The 16,276-nt window shown below is 42.0% G+C and overlaps 1 protein-coding gene across 3 annotated transcripts in view; it reads right to left on the bottom strand.

The window, feature by feature from the left end:
* Spf45 (splicing factor 45) overlaps positions 1 to 16,276 on the bottom strand; it is a 47,799-nt gene that overhangs the window by 9,427 nt on the left and 22,096 nt on the right. For 2 of the 3 annotated variants that reach the window (XM_076203824.1, XM_076203826.1), the window contains exons 5-8: positions 10,864 to 10,951; positions 10,668 to 10,741; positions 9,985 to 10,124; positions 6,637 to 6,858 (exon numbers count right to left, since the gene is read on the bottom strand). In XM_076203824.1, coding sequence (XP_076059939.1) covers positions 6,637 to 6,858; positions 9,985 to 10,124; positions 10,668 to 10,741; positions 10,864 to 10,951 — 524 coding nt within the window. The remainder of the gene's footprint in view (positions 1 to 6,636; positions 6,859 to 9,984; positions 10,125 to 10,667; positions 10,742 to 10,863; positions 10,952 to 16,276) is intronic. The other variant, XM_076203825.1, reaches the window with a different exon arrangement.

The raw sequence follows: 16,276 nt of genomic DNA, 5'->3' as shown, positions 1-16,276 counted from the left end.
CCTGTATAGTTCCACTTTACAAGGGAAAAGGGGACAAGTGTGAATGTAGTAGTTTCAGAGGGATTAGCTTGTTAAGTGTAGTTGGGAAGGCTTATGGGAGGATCTTGATTGAGAGGATTAGGAGAGGAACAGAGGGAGTAATTGGTGAGGAACAGTGTGGATTTAGGACGGGTAGAGGTTGTGTAGATCAGATTTTTGTGGTAAGACAAATATGTGAGAAAGCTATAGGAAAGGGGAAGGATGTTTTTTGGGCTTTTATGGATCTGGAAAAGGCTTACGATAGGGTAGACAGAAAGGCACTGTGGGAGGTTATGCAGATTTATGGGATAGGAGGAAAGCTGTTAAGAGCTGTCAAGAGTTTTTATGAGAGTAGTAGAGCTTGTGTCAGGATTAGAAATGGAGAGAGTGGCTTGAGGTAAAGGTGGGACTTCGTCAAGGATGCGTTATGTCGCCTTGGCTGTTCAACTTATACATGGATGGGGTAGTGTGAGAGGTAAATGCAAGGGTAGTGGGTCAGGGATTGGAGATGGTTAAAGAAAATGGAGAAAAGTGGGAGGTGAGCCAGCTGTTGTTTGCAGACGACACTGCGCTTGTGGCAGGATCAGAGGAGGGATTGAGGAAGTTGGTGACAGAGTTTGGGAGAGTATGTGATAGAAGAAAGCTAAAGATAAATGTGGGTAAAAGTAAGGTGATGAGATGTACAAGGGGTGAAAATGGCAGTAGACTGGAAGTGAGCATTAAGGAAGAGCGACTGGAAGAAGTGGATAGTTTTAGATATTTGGGTGCAAATGTGGCAGGAAAAGGTGGAGTGAAGGTGGAGGTAGAATGTAGATTGAGAGAAGTGAGTAAATGCCTTGGTGGATTGAGGAGAGTAATGAGGAACAGATATTTGGGAATGGATGCGAAGAGGAGACTGTATGAAGGAGTGATTGTGCCAACAGCACTGTATGGGGCAGAAACATGGAACATAAGAGAGGAAGAGAGAAGGAGTTTGAATGTGTTTGAGATGAGGTGGTGAGGAGAAGAACGGGGGTGGAGAGGGAGTTGGGAGATAGGGTTGATGAAAGAGTATTAGGATGGTTTGGACACATGGAAAGAATGAGTGAAGAAAGACTAGTAAAAGAGGTATGGAAGGCAGATGTGGAGGGAGTGAACATGAGGGGACGTCCTAGGATGAGATGGATGGCTGGGGTGAAGGGGGCTTTGGGGAAGAGGGGAATGTCTGTTGAGGAAGGATGGGAGAGGACAGAAGACAGGGGTGAATGGAGAATGGTTGTATATGGATGATATTGTGATGCATGAGGTGGAATGGGTGGTGGGATGGGGGGTGAGGTAGTATATGTGAGCAAAATTTGACGCAGCCTGAAGGGATTTCTCCCCGTCTTCTCCTTTTATGCAATGGGGGGACGGAGAAGGGGGTCGCCGATTTAATGAAGCGGCCTTGCTGTAGATGTGCTGTGTCTTGCGACACTGCTTCTGACCCAGGGCAGTGGACAAGGTGCAGGGATGACCTGTCATCCAGGAGGTGCTAAGAAAAGCGGGAGGGTGGAGGGATGTGGAGTGTATTCAGGGATGGAATGGGTGGGAATGATTTTATGCCTTTTCCTTTTTGGCTACCTCCCTTGTAAGGGGGAAAAAGCCTTGTTATATGTATGTATGTATAATCATTTCAAGAATGCCTAAACATTTGAAGAAGAAACATGCGTTTCATGAAAGAGCTAAGAAACTTAATCAAATTATTGAGAAAGAGTGTACTTCTGCCTCGGTTATTACTGGAGATGACTCATAGCAGTGCTGCGGTGCACCTGGGCCCTACGCTGATCACGTTATCGCCCTCCTCTGCCCCTCCACATCCTCTTTTCTCAAATGACGTCACCGCAAACATCAAGCATGCATGACGTACCATCACGTGCCTCTTCAACTGAAACACTCCGAGTGCTTTTCGTCACAAGTGCGACTGTCATTGATCATAACTTTGGAAGGACACATAATCTTCTTTCTCACTTGGTTGGAGTCAATCCCATCATTACAAAAGCACTTGAGGAACAAGACAAAGACACAGAACGGAAAGGGACACAAAAGACCAGAAAGAGGAAGAGAAAACTATCGTTCAGCTCCGATTTCCATCCGGGAGCTTTCTAGTAAGCGAACCTGGCGACGATGAGGGAGGTGGTGCCTCCTGAAACCCTCGCCTTCTGAGCTGTTAATACCTCGTAAAAGGGGGGACCAGGTACCAGCTACACTTTATAATAACATGTGAATGACATAGAATGCATGAAGATTGGCGCAGAGAAAAAAAAATCTAAATGAAAAATATAAAAAATGCAGGGAAATGTATTTTGAACTTCAAAGCTCAATATCTCAAAACTACACTTTTCTCTACATTTTTTCTATCTCCTCCATAACTACTTGGCCGATTTTAATGGGGTTTAGATAATTTGAAAGCTGAATAAATTTGCAATTTTTTCATTGTGGCATTTTTCATTTTTTGTGATAGAAGTCCATATATTGTATTCTATGTAAAAAAAAAATGGAAATTAGAAAAAAAAAAAAAAATTCCCTAAACTAAGAGGAAATTCCAAAAACTGTACAATAATTATTTAGGTATTGCTATAGAGCATTTGTGGTATTTTTTCAGCATGTTCAGTCAATGGATAAATGAGGAGATAGAACGTTTGTGATTTTTCAAAAAACAGATTTTTTTAATTACTTCATTGTTTTTCAACCAAATGATATGAAAATTGGTGGTGATCATCTCAGTATATGTATATATAACATATTAAAAATTCTCGAAATTCCGATCATAATTGACGAAGTTTGTTCTCGAGCGTGATGTCCCCCTTAAGAGAGGAAGAGGAGGCAAATCAAGTTGAGAAGAAAAGGTAAAAGGTGCAGATGGAGAGATGATAATGAAAGAGAATGCAGTAAAAGGAAGATGGGGAGAGTATTTTAGGGAGTGCTAATTGTGAAAGAGGATAGGGAGGGAAAAATAGTTGCAGTGGGTAGCACTATGAAAATAACAGTGATGAGTGAGGAAAATGGAGGAGAAATAAGGAAAGATGAGGTGAAGGCAGTTTGTTAAGATGATGAGAGCAGGTAAGGCACCTGGGTTGGATGGATGTCATGAAGAATGTCTAAAAAAAGGAGGTACAGTGATGGTGAATTGGCAGGTGAAGTTACTAAATGTTTGTTTATGAGACGGTAGAGTGCCAGAGGACTGGAGGAGTGCCTGTATAGTTCCACTTTACAAGGGAAAGGGGGACAAGTGTGAATGTAGTAGTTTCAGAGAAATCAATTTGTTAAGTGTAGTTGGGATGGCTTATGGAACAGTCTTGATTGAGAAGATTAAGAAAAGAACAGAGGGAGTAATTGGTGAGGAACAGTGTGGGTTTAGGACAGGTAGGGGTTGCATGGATCAGATTTTTGTGGTAAGACAGATATGCAACAAAGCATTAGGATAAGGGAAGGATGTTTTTTGGGGTTTTATGGATTTGGAAAAGGCTTATGACAGGGTAGAAAGGAAGATACTGTGGGAGGTATTGCAGATATATGGGATAGGAAGAAAGCTTTTAAGAGCAGTCACGAGTTTTTATGAGAGTAGTAGAGTTTGTGTTAGAATCAGAAATGGAGAGTGTGAGTGGTTTGAGGTAAAGGTGGGACTTTGTCAGGGATGTGTTATGTTGCCTTGGCTGTTCCATTTATACATGGATGGGGTAGTGCAAGAGGTAAATGGTCTTGGGTCAGGGATTAGAGATGGTTAAAGAAAATGGAGAAAAGTGGGAGATAAGACAGTTGTTGTTTGCTGACAGCACTGTGCTTTTAGGAGGATCAGAGGAGGGATTGAGGAATTTAGTGACAGTTTGGGAAGGTGTGCGAATGAAGGAAGTTGAAGATAAATGTGGGTAAAAGATGATGAGATGTACAAGGGGAGAAAGTGGCAGCAGACTGGAAGTGAGTATTAAGGGAGAGAGACAGGAGGAAGTGGACAGTTTTAGATACTTGGGTGCGAATGTGGCAGGAGAGGAAGGAGTGGAGGTGGAGGTGAAATGTAGATTGAGAGAAGCCTTGGGGGATTAAAAAGTGTAATGACAATAAGATATTTAGGAATTTATGCTAAGAGGAGATTGTATGAAGGAGTGACCATGCTGACAGCACTGTATGGGGCAGAAACATGGAACAGAGGAGAAGAAGAGAGGAAGAGAGTAGTTTGAATGTGTTTGAGATAAGGTGCCTGAGAAGTATGATAGGGGTTACTAGGCTGGATAGAGTGAGAAACAAGGAGGTGAGGAGGAGAACAGGGATAGAAAGGTAGTTGGGAGATAGGGCTGATGAAAGAGTATTGGGATGGTTTGGATATATGGAAAGAATGAGTGTGGAGAGATTAGTAAAAGAGGTGTGGAAGGCAGAGGTGGAAGGAATGAACATGAGGGGGTGACCAAGGATGAGATGGATGGATAGGGTAAAAGGGGCACTGGGAAAGAGGGGAATGTCTATTGAGGAAGGACGGGAGAGGACAGAAAATAGGGGTGAATGGAGAATGGTTGTGTATGGATGATGCTGTGATGCATGAGGGGGAGTGGGTGGGGAATGGGGGTTGAGGGAGTATGTGTGAAAAATAATTTGACACAGCCCAAAGAGATTTCTCCCCATCTCTTACATTTCTGCATGATGGGACGGAGGGGGGGGTTGCCAATTTGATGAAGCAGCCTTGCTGTGGATGTGCTGTGTTTTATGACACTGCTTCTGACCCAGGGCAGTGGGTGAGGTGCAGGGATGACCCATCATCCAGGAGGAGCCAAGATAAGAGGAAGGGAAGGGGGTGGATGGGAGTGGAGTATGTGGGGATGGAATGGGTGGGAGGTGTTTTTATGCCTTTGATTTTTTGGTTACCTCCCTTATAAGGGGGAAGAAGCCTTTAGTATTTGTATGCATGTATGTTTCATGACAAATGTTTGCCAATGTTGTGTTTTTTGTTCATATATTTTGTTGTTGATCTCAGTGTTTAGTACTTGTATTTTGTCTGTTATATTTTGAGAGATTGGTGTGGGGGTATTGTGTCTGAATGTGTTGTGTTGTCTACTGAGGCCTTGGATTTCTGGTGTAAAGTTTGGATTGTGTGATTTTCTGTTTCTTCAGGGGATGTATTTCTTGTCTATGTGTCTATGTTTTGTATGGTTGTATCGAAGGTGTGCACAGCAGCATCTATGTCTGTGATTGGTTTAAGCAAGTAAGTTCTGTGTCTCAAATTGTTGTTCTGTCTCTGCAATGAAAGCTTCCCAGTTTGCTCTCTTGTACTTGGTATATCATATTTGGTGAGGATGATTAAGGTGGTCGGATCTGAGGGCTCCAACCACTTTTGATGAAGTTATTGGGGTTAGACAGGGACAGAAGGTGATGTCAGGAGAGGAGGGAGTGTAGAGGGTTTGATGGAGGGATATGTGTGATTATGGGTGTTGTTCATGATGGTCAATAAGTCAAGTTGTGTCTGCAGATCAAACCCTCTGTCCATGTCAGGGTTGTTGACATACCAGGCTGACAACTTGGCATTGAAGTCACCACCTAGGATAAGGTTGGGGATGGTGGCAAATTGGTTGAGGTTAGGCCTAAAGTTGTTTGGAATTGTGGGGGGATGATTGGGTGGGGATGTATATGTTAACTATTGTAATTGTGGATTTGTTACCTATTAAGATTTGGATTGATTGGGTTTCAATGGTGTTGTCTGTGGCAGTATCTGTGTCCTGGGACCACCCCCAAATCCTAAGAGCTGGGGGCTAAATGGCCACAGCACACCCCTGCCACCAGCTTGACATGGAGTAGATCAAAGTGCTGAAGCAGTCTGGGTATATATACATATACCAAAGGATTTTTCCCCCTTATAGGGGGGGGGGGGTAGCCAAAAAGAAAAAGGCATAGAAACCACTCCTACCCATTCCATTTCCTATATATTCCACTCCCGTCCACCCTCCTCCCTCCCTCCTATCTTGGCACCTCCTGGATGACGGGTCATCCCTGCATCCTGTCCACTGCCCTGGGTCAGAAGCAGTGTCGCAAGACACAGCACATCCACAGCAAGGCCGCTTCATAAATTCGGCGACCCCCCTCTCCATCCCTTCATGCAGAAAAGGAGAAGACGGGGTGAAATACCTTCGGGCTGCATATAGAAAGAAATAGGAAAGACCATAAAAAAATTGCATGAAAAGCCAAAGAAGATAGAATGAACTCAAGATGACCAAGAATAAGGTGGGTGGATGGGGTGAAGGGGGACACTGGATGTATGAGGAATATATATCATGCAAGGAAGAGAGTGAAAAAGATTGGAGTGAAAGGAGAGATTGTGAATGAATCAAAGAATGACATGGCCCAAAAGGGTTTGTTCTTCTTGTCTGCTTCATAATTTTATAATGAAGCAGTTCTGGCTGTTATGCCTGTTACGGAGATGCTGTGTCTTACTCCATTGCCTAAATTTAACCAGAGCAACATGGATGGAGACAGGATGATCTTCATCCACAAGGTGCTCAGATTGGAGAGGCAATGAATGGATTTTATTGGTGGGGGTGAGTTTTGATTTGGCAACCCTCCAATATTTCTTGAATGCTGTGATTTAATTCTAAAATTTCACAAGTCATTTCAACATACCCGTAATAGTGCCACCTTGGAGGGATTCTTTAAAATATCTGCAATACTAGATTCTGGTTTATCATTTCCTGATGCACTCCGAGGGGGAGGTGCGACTGGCGGTGGCATGGCAGGTGGTGAGTCATCATTTTCTTGGACAATACGACCACCACGCTTACTTGTCTTTTCTACCTCAAGGGCACGGACGATACCCTGTTCACTCTTGCCCAGTCCCTGTCCTTCCTACAAAGAAATAATAATGTTAGAGCACTAGTAAAACAACAATAACAGGAATAAGTTCAGTTGTGTCACTATTTTTACCAACCCTCAGAATCAGAATCAGGAAGATATAAACAGATATTTTTAGTAACAGAATACTAAGGATAACTCAACACTATAACAATCATCAGACCAGAGTGGGGTTACATTTCATAGAAGTTCTATAACATAAAAAGTGGCCGATTTACTACAATGACATTTCTAAACTTTTATAAAACAGTCTAATTTTGGTCAGAATAAAATCTGTAGATTACATCATTACAATACTGAGGTTAATCAAGCTAATCATAACCCCTTTGGAAAAGTGTTGTTCTCAAGTGAATAAAATCATCTGGCATTTGCTAAAATAGAACTTGTAGAACACATCAGGGCAATGGGTTTAAATAAGACAATCTCAGCCTCTTCAGTTCTATGGTAACCTTAATTGGGAAGTGATCAGATGGAATATTTTGAATGGCTTCCCACACTGTTTATGTTTGTAGGAAGGATGAACACATTGCTATGTCGGGATACTGACTGTTGATTGTGTTGGAGAAGTTATATAGTGGGGATATTGCTGGAGTTATGTTTAGATTGAGGAGTTGTTCAATTTTTTTGTGTCTTCTATGATTCGCAGTCTGTGTGACCCAGGGCAGTGGGTGAGATGCTGGGATGACCATCATCCAAGAGGAGCCAAGATAAGAGGGAGGGAGGGGGGGTAGATGGGAGTGGAGTATGTGGGGATGGAATGGGTGGGAGTGGATTTTATGCCTTTGTTTTTTTGGCTACCTCCCAGGAGAAGACAGAAGATAGGGGTGAATAGAGAAGGGCTGTGTATAGATGAGGCTGTGATGCATGAGGGGGAGTGGGTGGGGGATGGAGGGTGAGGAAGTATGTACATCCATACATATACCAAGGCTTTTTCCCCCTTACAAGGGAGGTAGCCAAAAAGAAAAAGGCATAAAATCATTCCCACCCATTCCATCCCTGAATACACTCCACACCCCTCCACCCTCCCTCTTATCTTAGCACCTTCTGGATGACGGGTCATCCCTGCACTTTGTCCACTGCCCTGGGTCAGAAGCAGTGTCGCAAGACACAGCACATCCACAGCAAGGCTGCTTCATTAAATCGGCGACCCCCCCTCTCCGTCCCTCCGTCCCCCAGGAAGTATGTATGAGAAAAAAATTGATGCAGCCCGAAGGGATTTCTCCCCGTCTTCTCCTTTCCTGCATGAGGGGACAGAGAGGGGGGGTCGCCGAATTTATGAAGCGGCCTTGCTGTGGATGTGCTGTGTCTTGCGACACTGCTTCTGACCCAGGGCAGTGGACAGGATGCTGGGATGACCCGTCATCCAGGAGTTGCCAAGATAGGAGGGAGGGAGGAGGGTGGAGGGGAGTGGAATATATGGGAAATGAAATGGGTGGGAGTGATTTCTATGGCTTTTTCTTTTTGGATACCCCCACCCCTGTAAGGGGGAAAAAGCCTTTGGTATATGTATGTACCTCCCTTGTAAGAGGGAAAAAGCCTTTGGTATATGTATGTATGTATGTGTTAAGCCATTTTGGATGATGTGCATATAGATCACCTGCAAGAAGTATATGGCTTGTTTGTCAATTAAGTGATTGGAGTTAAGAGATGTAGCTTCATGGGGTTGTTGTTGTTGTTCCCTAGACTATCTGTCTGAGCAGTCCTATTTCCCCAAGGAATGCCACAGCCAAAACAGGGTTTTCCCACAAATCCTTTATGGAGTGTATGTTGTGTTGTTTGTGCACATGATTGTGTATAATGTAACTAGTGGGATGTATATGTCTGTAACAATGCAGGTTATTTTCTATACTTGTGATTGGATTGTGATTATTTCAGTGATAGCGTCTTGAGTGCTGTCTGGTATTTCTTGTTTTGTTGGAGAAGGTTATGCAATTATTTACTGGTGCTGAGATCACCTCTGTGTCAGGCATTGTCTTCTCTTATTGTTTAGTCATCAAATGAGGGTATTGTTATCTGGATGACCCGTCATCCAGGAGGTGCCAAGATAGGAGGGAGGGAGGAGGGTGGAGGGGAGTGGAATATATGGGAAATGAAAATGGGTGGGAGTGATTTCTATGCCTTTTTCTTTTTTGGCTACCTCCCCCGTGTAAGGGGGAAAAAGCCTTTGGTATATGTATGTATGTACAGACGCTCCTCTACTTACGTTCATTTGATTTACGTTTTTTCGATTTTACGTTTAAACTGACTGTAAAAAAAATTGTAAAAAAAAAAAAAAAAAAAAATTGAGTGAATTTATTAGTTTAGCGCGCTCTCCGTAGTTCAAACGATACTTGCACATGACGCTGCGTCCATTGTTTACATTGCATAAACGACAAACTTGCCTCATAATCCTCCTCCTCCTCCCCCTCATCCTCCACCATCTCAATTTATGTTGCTTGAATTTAATTTATTTGAAATTAATGTTATTATTTTACAATGTTATGTGTATAATTAATTATTTAGGGGTGTTTTGTAAGATACGGTAATAGAATTTACAGATGAATAGTACAGTAACAACTTACGTTCATTTTCAACTTACGTTAGGCCATTCGGAACGCAACTAAAACGTAAGTTGAGGAGCGTCTGTACTATTATCTGATGATACTATGATGCAAAGAAGGGAGGTGGCAGGGATAATGGGGGTGTAGGGATAGGTTATATACAAATGATATTTTGATGTTATCCAAAGGGATTTTATCGCGGCTTCTCCTTTTTCTGCATGAGGGGACAGAGAGGGTGGATCACTGATTAAGTGAAGTGACCTTACTGTTGGTGTGTTGTGTCTTGTTGCATTGCTTCTGACCTAGGGTAGTGAGCGAGATACAGGGATGACCCATCATCCATGAGGAGCTAAGATGAGAGGGAGGAAAGGGTGGTGGATGGGAGGAGTGGAATGGGCTGGAATGGGTACTTGGCTTTTGACTTGGCTACCTCCCTTGTAAGGAGGGAAGAAAAAATTGGTATATAGATAGACTGCTATCTGCAGTGACAGTTCTGTTTCTTTCACTTTCACCTTACTAGTACAGTCCATTTAATTAATCAATCATGCAAGTTCATGAAATTAATCATTTTATACCATACCTTAAAACCATACTTGGCCATAATTTTTGCAGCTACAGAACCTCCAATACCTCCAAAGGAGGCACCCTGGCCCTGTGCACCTTTGAGCATTGGTAGGTCATCCAAGGAGGGGGGAGGGGCAATGGCAGCTCCTCCTCCTGCTGGGACAAAGAAGTAAATGTTAAGAAAGTAACACTTGTATGAAGCATTTACTCTGGACAGTAGTACAATGTATCATATGTCCAATATGCTCTGCAAGGTAAAATTCATTTGCAATCAATTAATCAATCCACTACCTTGGTTCTCTCTTACAAGAGAACCATGGTCCCTGGCTTGGCACATATATCAGTGAAGAGATTTTGTGGAGGTGTCTGGAGTGAGTGTTGGATAGCATAGTATAAAGTGCTCTGTGTTTTCTGTGTGGTGGCTGCATCTAGGGCATTTAGTGTCTTGCAAAATGCATATGTGGAAGGCAGAGGTGGATGCATGATCTTGAAGGGAAGACCAAGAATGTGCTGGATGAATGGGGTGAAAGGCACACTGGATGCAAGGGAAATGCTTGTTAAGCAGGGGGAGTCAGAGGGAAAGAGAGAAGTTTTGACTTTGTCAATCCCTCTTATATATGGGGGATGTCACTAATATGTATGTGTTATATATATATGTATATACATAAATGTGATCAAATTCATACAAACAACACTAACCCCTTCTTGGGCGTTCCTCATCTTCTTCTTCGTCCGATTCTCTTCTTCTTGAAAAGCCACTTTCTTCTCCTTGTCTGAAAAATATGTATGAAAATAATCTTGAATTGTGAGCTCTTTATCAATAGATAATACATCTTACCTGTTATATCTAAGCCATTATAAATTATCTAACTACAAAGGGTGGTAATAATCATACGTGTTCCTTTCTCTCCTCCTCTTCTCTCTGTCATCTTTGTCACGTCTTCTTTTGTCTTCTTCTTCTCGATCTCTCTTGTCTCTTAAGTCTGTAAAGTATGAGGCAGGAATAGCTTAGCATCTTCAAACAGTACTTTCTACCCAAAAATCCATATTGGAAATATAATGATAAATTGTTACCAGCCTCTGCAATTCTATACTTCAAAAGGCTTTTCCCCCATTATATGGGAGATAACCAACCAAGGCATCCCATAACCATTTATTTCCCTTTTAAAAAATTTAATTTCTTGTGAACAAAGTGCCATCCCTGACCCCCCCTACTGCCTGGGTCAGAAGCAAGGCAACAAGACAGTACCTCATAGCAGGACCCAACAGTTGAAGCTGGTTTACCCCCCACTGCTTCATTTACATGGCAACCTAGTTCTATACATAAACACATAAGATGAATACTCAGCTCATCTAATTCATCACTAAATAAAAGACAAAATATGTATAGGTAGTTCTCAATTTGTGATAGATGCATTCCTACAGACTCATCATGTGATTTTCACATAGCATAATGTTGAAATATTCATAAGAATATACTCAGCATATAGGGGCTGTGTTCCAGTGATTTTGTAATTCATTGGGGCTGAAAACATATTTTTCCATCACAAAAAAGCCCTTAGCACATGAAAACTTATGTTATTTGTACAGCTTTACACATTAATCACAATGGTATGGTGCACACCTGGCATACATACACCTCATTGCAATTAGAAAACCTAAACTGTTGTACATTTCACCATGAACAAGAAAACATACACTTCAACGCTACTGCACTCAATCAGTCCACTGTCCCAGGTCTCTAATGCACGAGATTGAGTCACCAGTTTGACCAATAAAACACTAAGAAAAAATATTTTGTATTATAGTCTGGTTATAGTGGTATTTTCTGTGTGGTAGTTGCATCTAGGGGAGCTGGATTCTGTAACCAAGCCAATTCTACACCTGCCCATGGAGATGTCACTTGACAAGAAAGGAGAGAACAACTCCATTCATGCCATGCATATGCAGTTCACCAGCCCCAAACTCTACCTGGAGGTGTGACCCCAAAAGGCAAGTACCTGGTCTCTGGAACAGGCACAAAATACACTCTCTCTCCAACTTCTTTTTGACCCTATTTCACAACCATTTTCTTTTTCATGTAAGGAGGACAGCACATTGGTACTTACCCTCCTGCACTTTCTAGCTGGTCCAACACAAATCAAGGCCTCTACATAAGCTTAATGTGTACAAAACCTATAAACTACATACACAAATCAGTCTAAACCTACACATATAAATCCTGGGTATATGTGACATGTTCCTCACTCACTATCACCCACAAACTGAAACTGCAGCAAACATGCATCAAAATCCATGCCCAAAAATACCCCAACACAAAACAAAATACACCCTAGACATATTACAAATAAACATAAGCAATATTGCAAATAAACACATACATACATATACCAAAGGCTTTTTCTCCCTTACAGGGGAGGTAACCAAAAGACAAAGGCATAAAATCCATCCCCACCCATTCCAGTCCCACATACTCCACTCCCATTCACCCCCTTCTCTCTCTCTTATCTTGGCTACTACTGGATGACGGGTCATCCCTGCATCTCGCTCACTGCCCTGGGTCAGAAGCAATGTCATGCAGAAAAAGAGAAGATGGGGAGAAATCCCTTCGGGCTGCATCAAATTATATTTCACACATAGCCCTTAACACCCCATCCCCCACCCACTCCCTTTCATACATCACAGCATCATCCATACACAACCATTCTCCATTCACCCCTAGCTTCCTCTCCCATCCTTCCTCAACAGACATCCCCCTCTTTCCCAATGCCCCTTTTACCCCCATCCATCCATCTCATCTTTGGTCACCCCTTCATGTTCACTCCTACCTCGGCCTTCAATACCTCTTTTACTAATCTTTCTTCACTTATTCTTTCCATGTGTCCAAACCATCCTAATACTCTTTCATCAATTCTATCTCCCAGCTCCTTTTCCATACCCATCTCCTCCTTACCCTATCCAGCCTAGTAACCCCTATCATACTTCTCAGGCACCTCATCTCAAACATGATCAAACTCCTTCTCTCTTCCTCTCTTTATGTTCTATGTTTCTGCCCCATACAGTGCTGTCAGCACAATCACTCTTTCATTCAATCTCCTCTTAGCATCCATTCCCAAATGTCTAATTCTCATTACATTTTTAATCCCTCAAGGCATTTACCCACTTCTCTCAATCTACATTCTACCTCCACCTCCACTCCTCCCTTTCCTGCCACATACACACCCAAGTATCTAAAATTATCCACCTCTTCCAGTCTCTCTTCCTTAATACTCACTTCCAGTATGCTGCCACATTCTTCCCTTGTACATCTCATCACCTTACTTTTACCCACATTTGTCTTTCAACTTCCTTTTTTGCATACCTTTCCAAACTGTCGCTAACTTCCTTAATCCCTCCTCTGATCCTGCCAGATGTGCAACATTGTCAGCAAACAACAACTGGCTTATCTCCCATTTTCCCCCCCTTTCCTTTAATTATCTCCAATCCCTGACTCACCACCCCTGCACTTACCTCTCGCATCACCCCCATCCTATAAATTGAACAGTCAAGGAGACATAACACATCCCTGGCGAAGTCCCACCTTTACCTCAAACCACTCATTCTCTCCATTTCTGATTCTAACACAAGCTCTACTTTCGTTAAAATACTGACGGCTCTTAACAACTTTTCTCCAGTCCCATATATCTGCAATACCTCCCAGTGCCTTCCTGTCTACCCTGTCAAAAGCCTTTTCCAAATCCATAAAAGCCCAAAAACATCCTTACCTTTTCCTAAAGCATTCTCACATGTCTGTCTTACCACAAAAATCTGATCCACACTTAACTTAATTGTCCTAAAGCCACTGTTCCTTACCACTCACTCCCTCTGTTCCTCTCCTAATCCTCTCAATCAATATCCTCCCACAAGCCTTTCCAACTACTCTTAACAAACTGATCCCTCTGAAACTACTACACTCACACTTGTCCCCTTTTCCTTTGTAGAGTGGAATTATACAGGCACTCCTCTAGTCCTACGGCACTCTATCCTCTTTTAAACAAACATTAAATAACCTCATCAGCCAGTCCACCATTACTGTGCCTCCTTTTTTTAGACATTCTGCATGACATTTATCCAACCAAGGTGCCTTACCTGCTCTGATCATCTTGACCCCTTCAATATGGGCCACATCGCACGTCTGGCTGCATTAGCTGCCAGATGTGCGATGTTGCGTCATAATACTCGCATTATAAAAAATAAAGTCACTGCTCAATCGCTCGTTCTCTTTCACCCGTGAATTTTGATAACCATAGAAAATATGATGAAGCCAGTTTACAGTATGGAGGTCACGCAGGTACGACTACAATAAATATAATCAAGATGACGAATTCGGCATCATCGCATACCCACTTGCTCCTCATGCCGCCTACGTAGGCGTCACCGTATGGAAGTGGTTAACAACTTCCTTCACCTTATCTTTCCTTATTTCTCCTCCATTTTCTTCACTCATCACTGTCATTTTCTTAGTGCTACCCACTGCAACTACCTTTCCCTCCTTATCCTCCTTCACATTTAGCAACTCCCTAAAATACTCTGCCCATCTTACTCTTATTGCTGTCTTCCTTTATCATCTCTCCATCTGCACTTTTTACTTTTTCTTCTCTACTTGATTAATCTCCCCTTCCTCTCTTAATTTCTTTCCAAAACATCTTTTTATTACTTTCAAAATTTTCTGTCATACTCTTACCTCATTTCACATCGGCTTTCCTCTTTGCCTTCTTATCTTATGTATTAGACCAATCTTGCTAGTCACCTTTCCCTTTTACTCAGGGCCCAGCACTCCACATAGCAGCTAAACAACACTGCCACCTGGTGTCTGTTCACTGAACTACACAAATCCAATATGGCTGCCCTCAGCCAAATGGCAACAATGAGCACTCCAACATTATGCTTTACTTCTCTTTTCTTTTCTTTGTACCTCTCATATGACTCTCATCCTATTTTGTAACTGTGAATGTTTGCATCTCTTAAACAACCTTCTTTGTTTTGTCATACCAACACTCACTACCCTTCCTTCTACTTCTTCCCGGCCTCTTTGTTCTACACAACATCTTTACACACCTTGTCACTCCCTCCATGAACCATCCCCATTTCTCCTCTACTCCTAGTTCTACTCTATCCTTCACTCCCTCCCACTCCTCTCTCAGCTTCTTCTTGTACTCCTTCTCCTTTTCTTTCTCATTAAGGGGGTACGCGACACCTGGAGGTCATTTTCTAAAATATTTAGAGTAAAGAGCTGAAACTTCTCAGGTAAATAGGTATCCATATTGCCTACATTTTAGGTGAAGCAGAATGATGTATGTACACATGTACACATGTACGTATACCAGTAGCGACATTTAAAAGTGCACAGCACCATAATACGTGGACCAATTTGTTTTATATTTTGGCTATGATTAGTCAGTAGGCACACCTAGGGCCGGTCATTGAGTAATTGAACAATTTCCTTTATACTTTTGTATACAGGCATTTCAATTTTAATGTCTGGCAAAAATCGTGAAAAATACAATTTTTTTGGTCTTGTTTCCATTATTACTCCGAACTCTTTCATCCTATTCAAAATATTCGAACGATCGGCCCTAGCAGTTACTAAAAGTAATATTCCCTGTAAGTTTCATCTAAATCTAATGTATATTAGATTTTTTATGATTAAAAAAAAGTAGAAAAATATCGAACGGAGATATGGCAACTTGAAAAATGAATATATCTGTAACTTGCTTATAGTTTCACCAATTTGACTGATTTTTTCATGGCTTAATTCTTATTATATAATAAGTAAGTACAGTAAAAATTATCAACATATTTTAATTATAAGTACTTTAAATACTGAAAAACTAAAGTATAAGTATGTCACAGTAGTGACGACGCACAGACGACAACATCATATAATTTGCTTTTTTGCACCTTTGGCGGTTTCTTCATATGAAACCTCTCTGCTGGGGGTCTTCAGGGTATCTAAATCATTGGAAAGAGGTTTATTTTCCAGTAGTGGGCGCCTTCTCTTTCCTCATCAGATTCCCCTCGCCAATCTATGTTGGTAGGGCACCCCCTCCAGCATCATATGATGTCCCTTCTTCTTTCTTCTTCCTGTATAGCCTTGATCTTTTTCCTCTTGCTTTCTTCTTTGGATTTAATCTTCCTCTTTGAATTGTTTAGTCTAATGTTGTCCTTTACCTCTGTCACCGTCACAGAGGTGCAGGTGAGGGCGGTGGTGGAGTGAGAGGTGGTGAGATCTTTAGTCGTCTTTGACTGCTTGCCATCTTTAACTGCTG

The sequence above is a fragment of the Oratosquilla oratoria genome, chromosome 20 (genome assembly GCF_046742065.1).
Source record: "Oratosquilla oratoria isolate Oo_2021 chromosome 20, ASM4674206v1, whole genome shotgun sequence".
NCBI classification, from domain to species: Eukaryota; Metazoa; Arthropoda; class Malacostraca; order Stomatopoda; family Squillidae; genus Oratosquilla; species Oratosquilla oratoria.
This window is presented reverse-complemented; position numbering and strand designations above follow the sequence as displayed.